Raw genomic sequence first — 16,356 nt, 5'->3', positions numbered from 1 at the left:
CTCTCTCTCTCTCTCTCTCTCTCTCTCTCTCTCTCTCTCTCTCTCTCTCTCTCTCTCTCCTGTGGCCTTGTGTCCTTACCCCAGAAGCTAGCAGGTTTTCTTTCACTTTTGTGTGTATGTGAAATATACTGAAATGTCTTTCTAATGTTGCAATATTGTGAGAGGAAAGAATTGTTTCTCTAATTGCACTCTATATATATGTCTATTGATGGAAGTTCCAGTATATTAATATTAACATTGCAGTGTTATAGAAAGGAAATGAGAATCATGTTGCAGATGAGATTGGTACTTATATATATATCAGTTTTCATTTTGTGAGGTATCTGCTTGAAATTGTGTGATAAATATGAGGTTATTTAATTTTTTTAATTATCTATTGCACTCTATTGCAAAAACACATTTCCATTCAAAATCAACTGAAACTGCACAGAATGATTGCTTATTTGCTGTGTTGTCAAACTAGTAGGCACAGCAGTGCCCGTTGTCAGTACAATCAAAATATAGTAGTTTTTACTTTGTATTAATGTTGATTTTGTGGTATTCCAATAATCGTTTTAAGGTAGTTCATTTTTGTCTTCTATAACTTTTGATGCTGCTGAACATGGGTACTTGTCCTGGCAATTGTTTGATAATATTATAAATAACATTAATTTTGTGCAGCTTTAGTTTACCATGAATCAATACATTACATTTTAGCAGTATCAGATGCAAAAGATATGCCATTGTCATGTGTAACTAATTTGATTATTGTATGCCATACATGACTCTTATTCCCTTTGACTGTTGTGTTCTTGTACGTGAACACTCGAAGTATGTATTAGATAAATGTGAAAAAACATCTCATGGTAATTTCAGATATGTTTTACAAAAAAAATTCTGGTAACTGCGCTACACCCAGCCTTTAAACTGTATGTTTATATATACTCATTCATTGTGTAATTTAATGTAAACATTCCAATCATAGGTATCTACTTGGAAGGCACAGATTGGCCTTAGAGGCGTACCGAGAAGCAGAAAGTCTTGTTCTCAAGCCTGAATGGGATATTTATCATAACTTAGGTATTCCTTAGAAAAAAAGCCTTTCCAGTTTTCGTCCTAATTGCTGGTTTCTCTATTTTGGAAGCACATTTTTGCTTGAAATATGCTGAGAAAATTACAGTACAGATTTTTATGAATTATTTTAATTAATTTCTTGCACTTCTTTGTTTGCTACTGTTTTTGCAGTGATATACAAGTATATACTGAAACCTTTCAAACTTAACTACAAAGAGCACCACACTGCATGTTTGCACTTAGTATGGCATGAAGTTCCTTACCATACGTTTTCATTTTGAAAATGTGCCATAATTTTAAGTGTACGTAGCTGAAATATGTGCATTGTGAATAGCAATACAAAAGGGAAAATAAAAGCTGCAATGTTAACTATTGAAACTGAAAGTTATTTTCACTTTTAAAAACCTCTCTACCTAATATACTGATTGGGCTACAGTCGCATTTCTTTTTATCTTCCATAGATGTAGCCCCCTTTTGTTTATTCATTGTGCGTATGCCAATCAGTACACTTTGCTTTGTATTAAGGTGTAACAAAAGTTCTTCCTTTGTATTCCTGTGCCTGAATTTGAATTCTGTAAACCCTATTTGGTTATGAGCCCAGTCAAAATTTCACCACAGAAGTTTCTTCATCTTGCTTTGCTGTTTGATTATGAGGAGCATTACCTTCTCCATTGTGCCTTAATTATGTATAAAATAACTGTAACATATACATATTCTGTATTTTGAGTTCACGCAAAGGTTTCAGTGAAACAAGCTCATCCGTATTTAGGGTCATTCCATCTCAAATCAATACAGAAAAGTACAGTTTTCAACCTGACCATTCTCTGTTTTTATCAAGTTTGGTGTGTTCATTGCACAAGAGGAGAGAATGAAAAATGTCCAATTTCAGAATTATAGCACAAGTATGACAAAAGTAATGGCTGCCTGGAGTTCTAAAAATATGTGGAGTATTCAAGTAACACCGCTGACAAAGGCAGCTGCAACTTGTGTTCTAATAGAGATAGAACTGTGAATCAGATAATTCTGGAAAGGGCTAAGAACAAGCTTTCAAGTGATATCAATCATGGTCATATCCAAATTGTGTACTTATTTAAGATCAGTTACCTTAACCTTATCACGAAGCATGTCACCTTCAAAATTTCTGGAAAAAATGTATTTGTTTTTCGTCTTATACCACACAACATAGTAAAAAGTCAAGTTGGGATGACATTTGGCTTAGGAGATATAAGTTAGTATCTACAGCTGTGAGATACAATAAAGCAGTATAAATTGAAAGCAAACTGCATTAAATGACGTAAAGTAATGAAAAACATGTTAACTGTTAAAAAGATGGTGTGATAGCAACACACAGTCAGGTAGCAATAGTAATTCACCAACAGCGATCATTTGTGATATGCAAAGTGAAAATGTGGATGCTTGATGTGGTTAGTGGCATAACTACAGACCACAAAATGTGTGTTAGAAGTAGAAAAAAAACACACCAAAGCAAGGGCTTGTAGCCTCAGATGTTGATTTAGTTGCATTAAATGACAGTCTGGGATTCATTGGTGAGTCACTGGTGGAAATAAAAAGACAAAGAGAATACATATGTGCAGATAATGTTGGAGAAAGTGTCTGAAGTATTCCAGAAAAAAAGAGGAGGAGGATGAAACAACTATGGAATGTAAAATTATAATGCAATTGAAACAGAAATTCAAAACCAGGGCCACAAGTGGGGGAGAAGATCCAAATACTGACACTTTTTCTGGAAAGTTGGAGCATTTGAAGGATTGAAAATGAATTTTGAGCCTCAAACCATTTAGGAAATGGTTTACATCTGATACTGATTGTTAATGCATACAAACACTGTCTTGTTAAGGTCATTTGCAATCTTGCACAGCCAAAGCTTTCTATGCCAACATGTGAGAACTGCCCACGTACACATTCTTTCTTTCTTTAGGGGTGTTGTATGATGATAATGAACTTGATGATATAACATACAAACCATGGATATGTACAGATAGAATGACTTTCCAGATTGATCTATTTTCTGTGGAAGTCTTCTTGGAAAACATGTTGAAAAATTGAAAAGAAACTCCTGCTGCACTACTTTACAGTCATTCAACCATCCAAATTTCTGAAACACCTGGAAGAGATGTTTTGTGACAATGAAAATTTTTTACATGTGGCTCTGCAGAGAATTATGCATTTGTCCTGCAGGATGAGCAGGGGTCTCACTGGAGCAATGCACAGGGCGATTTGTTGTTTATTATACACACGCAGAAAACTGATCGCATTTCATTTATGAGGTCTGTCCAAAAAATCCTGGAACCTTTTTAATTTAGTAGCAGTGGTGTGTTGGATTGGAGAGAAATGTGGTTGGCATTGTGGGACATGCGAAATTGTGCATGACAATTGAAGAATGACTGTCTGAGAGATTGCAGAAGAATGTAACATGTCAGATGGATCATGTCATGAAATCCTGACACAGCATCATGCAATGCATCATTTGGCGAGCAAGTTCATCCCATGGTTCATAAGTGAGGACTAGAAAGACCTTCACGTTGCAACCTGTGAGGAGCTATTGGATCACGCAAATGAGAACAAGATGTTTGTTAAGAGAATCATAACTGGTGATTCTTTGTCATGAATTTGTGCTACAGGGACAAACCGTTAATCGATGGTACTGTCGGTACATATTGTGACCCCTGTGAGAAAAAATTGTGAGAAGAAAACGGCCTGAAATGTGGTGAGACAATTCATGGTTCTTGCATCGTGATAACATGCCCGCACATTCATCCCTGTTTGTGCATTTCTATTGTACAAAAAACGAAATCTGATTAACTTCATGATGTACCATTTCCATAGAACAGCCCAAGTAGTTTTATTACTTCTCAGATGGCACTGTAGCCTAGTACAGACGCCACAAAAATTTTGCAAACATACCTTTTCATCAAAGTGATTTCAATAACTGTGCAGAGTGGCTAAGGACCATATAACTGTGTCGCTGGTACCATCAAGAGACTTGCTCCCCATGCCAGTCTGCAGTGCATTTCAAACTCTCAGATAATAACACCCAGACAGTTGTTTGAGTGGTGTTCCAACAACATTGCAGTGTGTCACTTATATGAAACTGAAATTGAGTATGATGAAGCATCTCTCCTTCAAGAGTGGTTATAGCTGATTTGCACAGTTGCAGGTACTTTACTCACAAGTTACAATGAGTTATTCCCACTGCCCATAACAAAATCCAAATGAATGTTTTCCCCAAGTCATCATACACCAGAAATGAATATTTGACACAGATACAAGACTCATACCTTGGTGGTATCACTAGGTTTGCTGTATGCGTGTACAAAGATCAGTGCTGTCTTGGATGTGTTTTAATGTTAATGAGGATACCAGTTAGTTTCCTACATCCTCAAGACTGTTTACTTTTATTTGTATACCCCAAGAAATCTGATTCTTTACTGTGGACAAGGAAGGCATTCGTACAAAGGTTGATGTGAGAACTGCAACAGACCAAATGTTCACCAAGAACTGCATTAACAGTGTTATATCTTGCTTCCCAGTATTGAGGCATGGTAAGTCCTGATGATACATTTGTCATTTCATTGTTTATTTGAACCTGTTTGCCATACATTCCACATGTTTTGCTGGGATGGTTATATCATGTTTTCCGTCACTAAAGCTCAGATGTTGTAATCTGTTATCTTGCACATTGCAAATGCTTGCTATTGTTGTATTTGTATTGCTACCTTACTGTGCATTGCTATTGCACCATCTTTTTAACAGTTAAGATTTTTTTCAGTATTTATGTCATTTTATTGCAGTTTGCATTCAATCTGTATTGTTTTATTCTATCACATAACTGTAGATTTTAATTTATATCTCCTAATCTAAATGCCATCCCAACTTGATTTTTGCTATGTTGTATAGTATAAAATGAAGAAGTAAATATATTTTTTCAGAAATTTTGAATGTGATGTATTTTGAGACATTCAGGGTGAAGGTCTAGATCTAGGTCACTATGTACATTGTTTGAATATGGCTACGATGGATATCATTTGAAAGCTTGTTCCTAGCTTTTTCCAAAATTACATTCATGGTCCCATCTCTGTTAGAACAAAAGTGACAGGCATTTTTGTTAGCAGTGTTTATTGAATTTTCTACTTATTTTTAGAACTTCATGCAGCCACTGACCTTTACTGTGTAAATCTTTTGAATATGGGTATGATACATATCATTTGAAAGCTTGTTCTTAGCCTTTTCCAAAATTACATGATTCATAGTCCCACCTCTGTTAGAACAGAAGTGACAGGCATTTTTGTTAGCAGTGTTTATTGGATTTTCCACACATTTTTAGAACTCCATGCATGTCTCTGGCCTCTGCAGCCAGAATGCAGCTCTTGCATTGAATGAAAGCAGCAATCCGGAATGGTGCAGGGACGGGGGAGGTGTAGCTGGTTGTTGATGGGGTGGGGGAGAAGAAGAGAGAGAAGAACGCTGTTTGGCAGAGTGTACAGGGACAAGGTGGAGCAGGACAAGGCTGCCAAGTGCAACATCTGGCAGCTGTAGGGGTGTGAGGGGGCAGGGAGGGGAAGGGGAATGTGGTCCAAAAAAGAGGAGCAGCGAAGGGGAAAAGATTGGTGGATGTGTTGGACACCTTATCCTTGTTCCTCCACAACCTCAACACCTTCTCTCCCATCTGCCTCATCTCGTCCTCCTCTAACCAGCAAGCCACCTACCTGGACATTACCTACTCCTCTCTGATCGCTCCATCCACACGTCTGTCCTTATTAAATCCATTATCCACCAACAGTATCAGCATTTTGACAGGCGCCATTCCTTTCTCACCAAAAACTCCCTCCCATACAGTCCTGCCAAAGTAGGATGACGTGTCTGTGGCGAAAAGAATTCCGTTGCCCAATACACTGAAGGCCTTATAAAGGCCTTCATAAACAGGCACAATCCCGTAGACAAACAAATTTTCCATGCCATATCCCGGCACACCCCAAATCCACCCACCACCCCTCCTCCCACCACCCCCAGGAACCAACAACAAAGGACATGTTGTATAACCCGGGACAACTGGGAGATCCAGGAAAAAATCTGGGAATTTTTTCATCCAGGAGAAAACCAGGAATTTTTTAGAATTTTGAGAATTTTTCATTGTTTTAGTTTTCAGTTAAATTTTTGTAATTTTAACTGGTAAGAACTAATACTCTAACAAAGGATATTACTGTATCTCACTACAGCAGAATAATACTGCAGCAACAAAACATGAACAAGAGGAAAAAAAAAAAACTTAAATTGCAAAGGAAATGCGCCATATACAGCTGCAAAACACAGTGCTCATACAAGCATCTGCCAACAGCAAAATGTGTCAAAGGCTTTAGGAAGTTTATGCAGTGCTTCATAACAACAAATTGCCTCCGATGAGCACGATGTCACAACTGTTTACATTAGATTCATTTGAGTAGTTGCGAGCGAACTCATGCGCATGCGCAGTTGAGTCACGTTTGAGTAGTACCTACTCCCACTTCTTAGCTACAGAAGTGTGGTGTTATAGATGTATAAGCAGTAGCAGCAAGCAGTCAGATGCTACCTGGAGAAGTTTTGCCGCCAGATTCATGCACGCGCAACAGTCCCGGATCAAGGGGCGGGGGACCAAACAGGGGTGTCTGTCCTGGGCAGGGGGGGGGGGGCACCAAATTCATATTCTTGAAGAAAAAAAACCTTGTTTCACAAAGCACCTAGCATCCAGTGCACAGTGGTCTATCAATTATTCATACGATTTTGAAATGCACCCCTGTTGGATTTTGAACATTTTTGAACACATTCTAAGTTGATTTCCGAATGAATCATAAGTTGATTTTTGAATGTGTCGCATCTAGAAATAAACTTTCCTGCAGACAAAAGGGGACAGGGCTATATGGGCCAAGTGGAATAAAGCCAAATGGGTGAATGCTAATCGCTGTTTATGTGGTTCACTGGGCTTGCGAATGATCAGTATTGTTATAATTACTAGCAAAATCTATAGATTCAGTCTATCAGAGTGGAAGTAAATGACCAACAGGGATAACAGGTTCGAAAGATTACGTGTTATCTTCTCGATGTATCCAAGAAAATGAAATTTAGACACAAAATTTTTGGCCAGACTGATAAACTAGTAAGGGCCAGTTGTACAGTCCCCAACTAGCATCCGCTTAAGTTCTGTTCTGGGAGTAGCGCTGAAAACGCGTTGTGGTAAACCCTGACCGGAGAATAAACGGAGATAACTAAAGAGTTGACTGTGGCAGGGTTAATGAAGGCAACCAGAGAAAGTTTTGACACTGGCAGGAATAGTCACAGAATTAGTGATACAAGATTGTTTGTTAGAACAAGAAAGGAGAGGAAACAGGGACACCACACAAATAATGGAAGAATATGACCGTTCCAAATTTATATAAAAATTTTATACTACTACTTTTCGATATCATGCTTGAGAAGCTGCAGCATATGAATGAAATGTGAAACTATTTCCTAATATAAAGCTTTTTGCTTGTAGTAGGCCTAATAGGCAATTGATATTGGTACTTCGTGAATTATATTCTGTCGTGTTATAAAAATGACCATTTGTGCCAAAACAATCTCGTTTATTTGGTGTGCGTTACAATTACTGCAATATTAGGCAGGCCTATTTCATTTTATCTAGCAAACAGTGACAAACTACATGTAATCAGAATGAGATTTTCACTCTGCAGCGGAGTGTGCGCTGATATGAAACTTCCTGGCAGATTAAAACTGTGTGCCCGACCGAGACTCAAACTCGGGACCTTTGCCTTTCGCGGGCAAGTGCTCTACCATCTGAGCTACCGAAGCACGACTCACGCCCGGTTCTCACAGCTTTACTTCTGCCAGTATCTCGTCTCCTACCTTCCAAACTTTACAGAAGCTCTCCTGCGAACCTAAGTAAAGCTGTGAGTACCAGGCGTGAGTCGTGCTTCGGTAGCTCAGATGGTAGAGCACTTGCCCGCGAAAGGCAAAGGTCCCGAGTTCGAGTCTCGGTCGGGCACACAGTTTTAATCTGCCAGGAAGTTTTACATGTAATCAAATCAAGAAACCATACCAGTCTTTGGTACTATTTTTTCAGTATTAGACGATGACATTTCATTTTTTGATGTAGCAAAAAGATTTACAAAGTTTACACCATGTAAAGCTGTAGCAATATTAGAAAGAAAAAATGCTAGGACTTAAGGATTGAATAAATCTGTACTGTCTTGCTTGTCTTGTCTTTACTGGTTTTATGTGTGCTATATTTAATTGTATGTCACACAAAACAGCAAGTTATTAGCTAAGAGGTAATAAAGACTGCAAATTTTCTGAAGAGTTCTTGCTCTCCCAATTACAAGTAATCCCATCCAGTATTAATTGCAAGGGATTTTTTTTTTTTTTTAAAAAAAGAAAAAAAAGGAAAGAAAAGAAAAGGGCAGGAGTCAAACTAGCTGACTGGGAGCAGGAGAGACACCACAGGAAATTTTAATTTCTACTGTCCTGAATATAGTTTGATGGCATCCATTACAAAATATTACACGTTTGAATTCCAGAGAGCGAAATACAGTGACATAAGATAGAAGAATACTTTGTGAAGATGCATGGCACTGCACCTAGGCCCACTTAAGACCAAATAACATGTCTTACGTTTCCTCGAACACATATGCTTTATGTATCAGATTCTTCAGAAAGATGTGCCCTACGAAATGAACATATTTTTGAAAAGTCGATTTTTTTTTTAAAAAATTTTTGGCGTCCTACCTCAAACGCTTGAGGGAGGGATCATAGATATGGGGCTGATGCACAGGACAGTCTTAGTTCTAGTGGGGAGGTGGGTGGTCTCCACGTTACCCGTGTTTACATTTAGTGATTTTGCTGCTTCCTCTCCGTTTATTGTTCTCTCGTCAAATGAAAACAAAACGGATTTCTGTGGTCAGGAGCTTTCAAGTGAATTAAAATACATTCACATAATTATGGAAAGCTAAAATATGTTATTAGTTTGAGATTTTATTTCATTTACAACTTTCTGATAGTCAAGCAATAATCGCCTTGTAGAACAATGAAGTTATTTTTGTCAGTTTTATGAAGATATTTGGCTTTTATTAATCTTTTCTGCTGAGGCATTTGAAACAAAGTGTTTAATTCCACACTATTGGCCTGTTTCAACTGTTCACTGTACATTTTTGTCTTCTAACATGTATGGCACTATGCCATAATAAAGAACTAAACACGAGACAATACACTACTGGCACTCCAAGAAAATTTATTCCCATATCTAGACATACAATTGTGCACTTTAAGCCAAAATATGCTTTTTAGTATGGTTCACGAAATTCCGGTGCTCTTTTAGTATCATCTATTGTTTTGTTTCTTTTATGACATAATGTAAGATCTTTTAATGTTTTAACGTACCAACATATGGTGTTCCTGTGTCATCGTAGCTACGCAATCGCGGTGACGCCGGTTATGTGGCGCTCTCCGGCAACTGCTGAAACGAACATATTTCTAACAGATCGCAGGAAAATATTGTGAATGGTTATTTGAGAAAAGCTTTACTTAAAGTAAATTACCTTTCCTGCAAGGTGAACAATGTGCAGGAACGTGCGATGAAGTTTTCAAATCATAGAGTATTTGACTCTCATTTAAAATTTCAAACCCAAAAGGTTAGACATTTATGTTGTTGTTAAAAATTTAACTGGCATGTTTCTGTGATATGTCTTGAAGTGGGAAAAAAAAAAAAAAAATAATAAATCAACATGTGTGAAAGCTTAGCTTCTCTTGCAGCTTATTAATTTTTGAAACCAATGTTATATGTGAAAACTTTTCTGTTCCTGTAACAACACTATGTATATTAATTTAAACCATTAACTTTTCCTATTTGTGTGTTCACACTACTTAACAGTGATGTTGCTATTGGCTGACTGCATCTTGTGTCCTATGCTCTGAATATCTTATGTCATCAGCTGGCGAGATCACGTGACATGAGCTATGGCTGGCTTACAAAAGCACATCACAATCTCGATTTCAATGCTTTGGAAAGTAACATGCGGTGTTTGGTGGAATTTGAATATATACTTTCGTAATATGAAAATATGCAGTGTACCTGTTGCTGTCCTTCAAAGATCTTTCCAAACGTGTTTTTTTCCCGAGTTTCATTTTCTAAAGTTCCAGGAAATTCTACGCCGGTGTATAAAACCATAACCATTCAAAGGATTGATGTGTTTTACAGTTCTGAGGAAAAGTATACTGTCACTTAACAGGGAAAAAGTGTATTTTCACCCAGGAGAAAGTGTATTTTTAACTGGTAAATCTGGGAATTTTTTTTTCCTTGTCTGTGTATACACCCTGAAAGGAGTGCCCCCTTCGTCACCCAATACCACCCCAAACTGGAACATCTGAACCACATCTTACATAAGGGCACTGATTGTCTGTCATCATGCGCTGATTTGAGGGACTTCCTTCCCAACTCCACAACACCCTAGTCCATCCCTGTGCCACTCTCAATCCCAATCCCTTGCCACAGGGATCATAAATATGTAGAAGACCCAGTTGCAAGACCTGGCTGATCCAACCACCCAGCACTTCTTATTCGAGTCCTGCCATGGGCTTATTCTACGCCATCAGAGCCTGGGCGACCTGTAAAAGCAGTCATGTCATATACCAGCTCTGCCGCAATCATTGCACAGCTTTTTGTGTTTGTGTGACTACACCAGGAAGAATGGCCAGTGACAAACTGTGGCTACCAGCAAAGTGGGCCACCCTGTGGCACAACATGCACCTGAACATAACATGCTTGATTTCAATTGCTGCTTCACAACCTGTGCCATCTGTATCCTCCCCTTCACCACTAGCTTTTATGGACTTCACAGATGGGAGTTATCCTTACAACACGTTCTCCACTCCCAAAATTAACAGTTTTTCAACTTACAGTAACCTACTATCTCCACATCCTCCACCCAACAGTTTCCAACCCCTCTGTCCTATCACCTCCTCCCAGTTCACATCCCCTCACCCTCATTGTGTGCTGCTACCTGCCAATGCACCAACTGGTCTTATCCCCTTCTCTGCTCCTCTGGTTTTATGCTCTCCATATCTGACCCCCCACAGTCTCCCAACACTGTGCTTGCTAGCCTTGTCCTGCTGCCATCTACCGTAGTCCCTACACGCTTCACCAGACAGCATTCTTCTCTCCCCCACCTGTACTCTGCTGTCCCTATCCCTTCCCCACCCCACTTCCGAATGTGTGTGTATTTTCATTTCTGATGAAGGCTTTGGTCACAAGTTCAATGTGTGACAGTCTTTTCATTATGTGTTCCTGCAACTTGACGTGAAATATTTATGTTGTTAGCCTGTTCTCATTCATTCGGTAGAGGTACCCAATGAAGATTTATCTTTGCTTTGCCATTGCTTCTGATATTTTCATAGCTCTCCTTGTTACATTTTCCAACCATTTATAGTTTGTGTGGAAGCCACTATTTTTCTAGTAATCCAGCTTTCAAGTATTTCTATTCTGTCCAGCTTATAGTTCATCCTTAGCATTTACATGCACTTAAATATGCTGGTCTTACTGCTGTGGTATAGTGTTTTAGTTTTGTTTTTCTGGATATGCATGTTTTGTGCGAGATATTTTTTGTCAAGTAATATAGTATACTCTTCCCACTTTGTTAGCTCTTACACCTATTGCAAATTTTTCTAGTCCATTCTGCTGTATGTTTTGTCCAAGATATTACGAATGATGATGGAAATAGGATCACACTTGAGGAAGTGGAGAAAATGGTTAATAGATTGCACTGCAATAAAGCGGCTGGGTTGGATGAAATTAAGTCAGAACTCATCAAATACAGTGGAATGTCAGGTCTTAAATGGCTACACAGGATAATTAAAATGGCGTGGGTGTCGGGACAGGTTCCATCAGACTGGGCGAAAGCAGTAATCACACCAATCTTTAAACATGGAAACAGAAAAGATTGTAACAACTACAGAGGTATCTCTTTAATCAGCGTTGTGGGTAAAATCTTCTCCGGTATTGTTGAAAGGAAAGTGCAAGTGTTAGTTGAGGACAAATTGGATGAAAATCAATGTGGGTTTAGGTCTCTTAGAGGTTGTCAGGATCAGATCTTTAGCTTACGGCAAATAATGGAGAAGTGTTACGAGTGGAACAGGGAATTGTATCTATGCTTCATAGATCTAGAAAAGGCATATGACTAGGTTCCTAGGAGGAAGTTATTGTCTGTTCTACGAGATTATGGAATAGTAGGCAAACTTTTGCAAGCAATTAAAGGTCTTTACATAGATAGTCAGGCAGCAGTTAGAGTTGACGGTAAACTGAGTTCATGGTTCAGAGTAGTTTCAGGGGTAAGACAAGGCTGCAATCTGTCTCCACTGTTGTCCATATTATTTATGGATCATATGTTGAAAACAGTAGACTGGCTGAGTGAGATTAAGATATGTGAACACAAAATAAGCAGTCTCGCATATGCAGATGACTTAATTGTGATGGCAGATTCGATTGAAAGTTTGCAAAGTAATATTTCAGAGCTAGACCAGAAATTTAAGGACTATGGTATGAAGATTGGCATCTCCAAAATGAAAGTAATGTCAGTGGGAAGGAGATATAAATGGATCGAGTGCCAAATAGGAGGAACAAAGTTAGAACAGGTGGACAGTTTCAAGTATTTAGGATGCATATTCTCACAGGATGGCAACATAGTGAAAGAACTGGAAGAGAGGTGTAGCACAGCTAATGCAGTGAGCGCTCAGCTACGATCTACTCTCTTCTGCAAGAAGGAAGTCAGTACCAAGACTAAGTTATCTGTACACCGTTCTGTCTTTCGACCAACTTCGTTGTATGGTAGCAAAAGCTGGGTGGATTCAGGTTACCTTATGAATAAGGTTGAGGTTACGGACATGAAAGTAGCTAGGATGATTGCAGGTACTAGTAGATGGGAACAATGGCAGGAGGGTGTCCACAATGAGGAAATCAAAGAAAAACTGGGAATGAACTCTATAGATTTAGCAGTCAGGGCGAACAGGCTTAGATGGTGGGGTCATGTTACACACATGGGAGAAGGAAGGTTACCCAAGAGACTCATGGGTGCAGCAGTAGAGGGTAGGAGGAGTCGGGGTAGACCAAGGAGAAGGTACCTGGATTCGGTTAAGAATGATTTTGAAGTAATAGGCTTAATGTCAGAAGAGGCACCAATGTTAGCACTGAATAGGGGATCATGGAGGAATTTTATAAGGGGGACTATGCTCCAGACTGAACGCTGAAAGGCATAGTCAGTCTTAAATGATGATGATGATGATTTAAATTTACTAAATCATTCTATTTTATAAGTTTGTGTTTGTGTATTTTGGTGGATTTTTTGTATGAGTTTTGCTTTTCCAGTTGAATGTGTGACTTGCGAGACTAGTTCTACACTGTGTTCTTTCCAGAAGATGGATTTATTGAATTTTTTCCATTTTATTTGTTTATTTTTAAACATGTTCTTCTGGCAAGATATTACTGTTTAAAAGACATGTTTTGTTTAATCTGTCATAGAAAGTAATGTGTAGAATAGCAACAACCTTAATTCTTATGTTTCATGTAGGCATGTGTCTCCTGCACCTAAATGAAAGGGTTAAAGCAAAAGAAAGCATTTCGAAGGCCATTGATTTGAGCCGCCAAGAATGTTCCTACGTAGCACTTGCAAAAATATACCTGCTTGAGAACGATATTGGTGCTGCAGTTAATGTATATAATGCAGCATGCAGGTAAGCATTTCTTGTTGTTTATAACTAAGTATGATACAGGGAGAATGGTAAACATGTAAAATTTGGTGGGTATAAATTACTAATGAACATCTGTATCTTAAAAATTTTTGTAAATAGTAAGCATGTAGCCATATCTGCAAATGAATGTGTAATGTGAGTGTAAACTGACTTATTCTACAGCATTACAATTCACTTTACAAATAGTCCATCGAACATGAAACAAACAAACTAACTAACTTATGAGGTGGTGGTTTGTACTAATTAAGACACTCACCACAGCATTCCTCGGACACCTGACAAGTCCTACAGTTCCAGAAATGCTCTGCCAAGCCTCTAGGCCATCACAATCTGTCCTCGGTCAAACTCAGATAGATTGCGTGCTTTCCCCTTTCTACACACAGACAGCATGCTCACTGATACTACGTGCACTGTGCGTGTGTCTGACTAGCATTCATTCCTCGCCAGATGGTGCTGCTATCACCTGGGTGGGTTTATGTCGCTAGTAGGTTGGTGGTCGTAATGTTCTGGCTGATCAGTATAAGTAGATGGTGCTATAACTGAGTAATCAATTCAATCCCCCAGATTCCTCAACATGCAAACTAAACTTACATCCACAAAAAGAGCCACAATCCACCACCTAAAAACTGATCCTGACCTTATAATCCTACCTGATGACAAAGGCTCCACCACTGGTGATTCGACCACAAGGATTTCCTGGCAGAAGGACTTCATCACCTGTCAGATTCATCCACCTACAATCCCTGCCACAGTGATCCCATCCCAGAAATCCAGCAGGATCTCCAGTCTCTCCTCAAATCCTTAGGCCCATCCCAGAACCTCTCCCCAGAGTCCATCTCTCTCCTCACCCCTGCTATTCCCTGCTTACCTCCTACATGCTTCCTAAAGTCTATAAACCCAGCCGTCCGGGACATCCCATTATGGCCAGTCACTGTGCCCCCACTGAGAGAATCTCTGCTCATGTAGACAACACCTTCGGCCTATTATCCACAACCTATCTTGCTATATAAAAGATATCAACCATTTCCTCCTCCAACTCTCCACAGTTTCTGTTCCTTTACCACACGGTGCCCTCATCATCACTATTGTGAGGCCTCCATTTACACCAACACTCCTAATGCCAATGGCCTTACAACTATTGAACTCTACTTTTCCAAATGCCTGATGAATTCCAAATTCACCACTCACCAGCTCCTTTGTAGTCACCATGACCAACTATATTCTCACCCACAATTACCTCTCCTTTGAAGACACTACCTACAAACAAATCTGGGTTATGACCATGGGCTTCCATATGGCACCATCTTGTGCCAACCTATTCATGGCCATCTAGAGGAATCTTTCCTAAACACCCAGCATCTGGATGAGGGTAAGGATGCCCTATCTACAGTCCTCCAGAACCTCAACCTCTTCTTCCCCATTCATTTCACCTGGTCCTACTCAACCCTCGAAGTCACCTTCCTCAATGTTGATCCCCATCTCAAAGATGGCTATATCGGTACCTCTGTCCGTATCAAACCTACCAACTACCAGCAGTCTCTCCACTTTGACAGCTGCCTCCCACTCCATACAGCCTACACACCCATGGCCATCGCATCTGTAGTAACGAGCGGTCCCTCTCTAAATAAATCAAGGGTCTCACTTGAGGCCTTTACAGATTGTAATTACCCTCCCAACCTTCTACAATCTTCCATGCATTAGTTTTCCAGTTAGCCAACACCTCCCAAAGTCCCACCATTTGGCTACAGAGGAGCATTCCCCTTGTGACTCGGTACCACCCAGGTCTGGAGCAACTGAATTACATTCCCCACCAGGGTTTTGACTATTTCTTGTTGTGCCCTGAAATGAGAAATGTCTTACCCACTATCCTTCCCACCCCTGCCACAGTGGTATTCCACCGCCTGCCGAACCTACACAATGTCCTCGTCCATCCCTACACAACCCCTGCTCCCAACCCCTTGCCTCATGGCTCATATCCCTGTATCCCTGTAATAGGCCTAGATGCAAGACCTGTTCCATACATCCTCCCACCACCACCTATTCCAGTCCGGTCACAAACATTACCTATCCCATGAAAGTCTGGGCTACCTGTGAAACCAGTCATGTGATCTACAAGCTAAGCTGCAACCACCGTGCTGCACCCTATGTGGGCATGACAACCAACAAGCTATCTGTCTGTGTGAATGGCCACTGACAAGCTGTGACCAAGAAACAATTGTACCACCCTGCTGCTGAGCACACCGCCCAACATGACCTTCATTTCAGTGACTTCTTCACAGCCTGTGCCATCTGAATCCTTCCCACGAGGACCACTTTTCTGAACTGCGCACGTGAGAACTCTCCCTGTGGTATATCCTGTGTTCCTGTAACCCTCCTGGTCTCAGTCTTTGTTAGCCATTGTTCTTACCCATCTAGCCCCCTTCCCTGTTCCCTCTCCACTGCTACACAGCTCTCTATTCCATCAATGCACCCAGTCTTTTTACTTCTCTTCTTTTCCACTACGCCCCCCCCCCCCCC

General features: G+C 39.8%; 1 protein-coding gene across 2 annotated transcripts in view; it reads left to right on the top strand.

Moving 5' to 3' along the window:
- The window catches only part of LOC126484418 (Bardet-Biedl syndrome 4 protein), a 131,052-nt gene that overhangs the window by 14,244 nt on the left and 100,452 nt on the right, over nucleotides 1-16,356 (top strand). For both annotated transcript variants that reach the window (XM_050107931.1, XM_050107932.1), the window contains exons 4-5: nucleotides 965-1,059; nucleotides 13,659-13,821. In XM_050107931.1, coding sequence (XP_049963888.1) covers nucleotides 965-1,059; nucleotides 13,659-13,821 — 258 coding nt within the window. The remainder of the gene's footprint in view (nucleotides 1-964; nucleotides 1,060-13,658; nucleotides 13,822-16,356) is intronic.

Source organism: Schistocerca serialis, chromosome 6 (assembly GCF_023864345.2).
Source record: "Schistocerca serialis cubense isolate TAMUIC-IGC-003099 chromosome 6, iqSchSeri2.2, whole genome shotgun sequence".
In the NCBI taxonomy this organism is placed as follows: Eukaryota; Metazoa; Arthropoda; class Insecta; order Orthoptera; family Acrididae; genus Schistocerca; species Schistocerca serialis.
The sequence above is the reverse complement of the archived record's forward strand: the minus strand, read 5'-3'. Positions and strand labels throughout refer to the sequence as shown.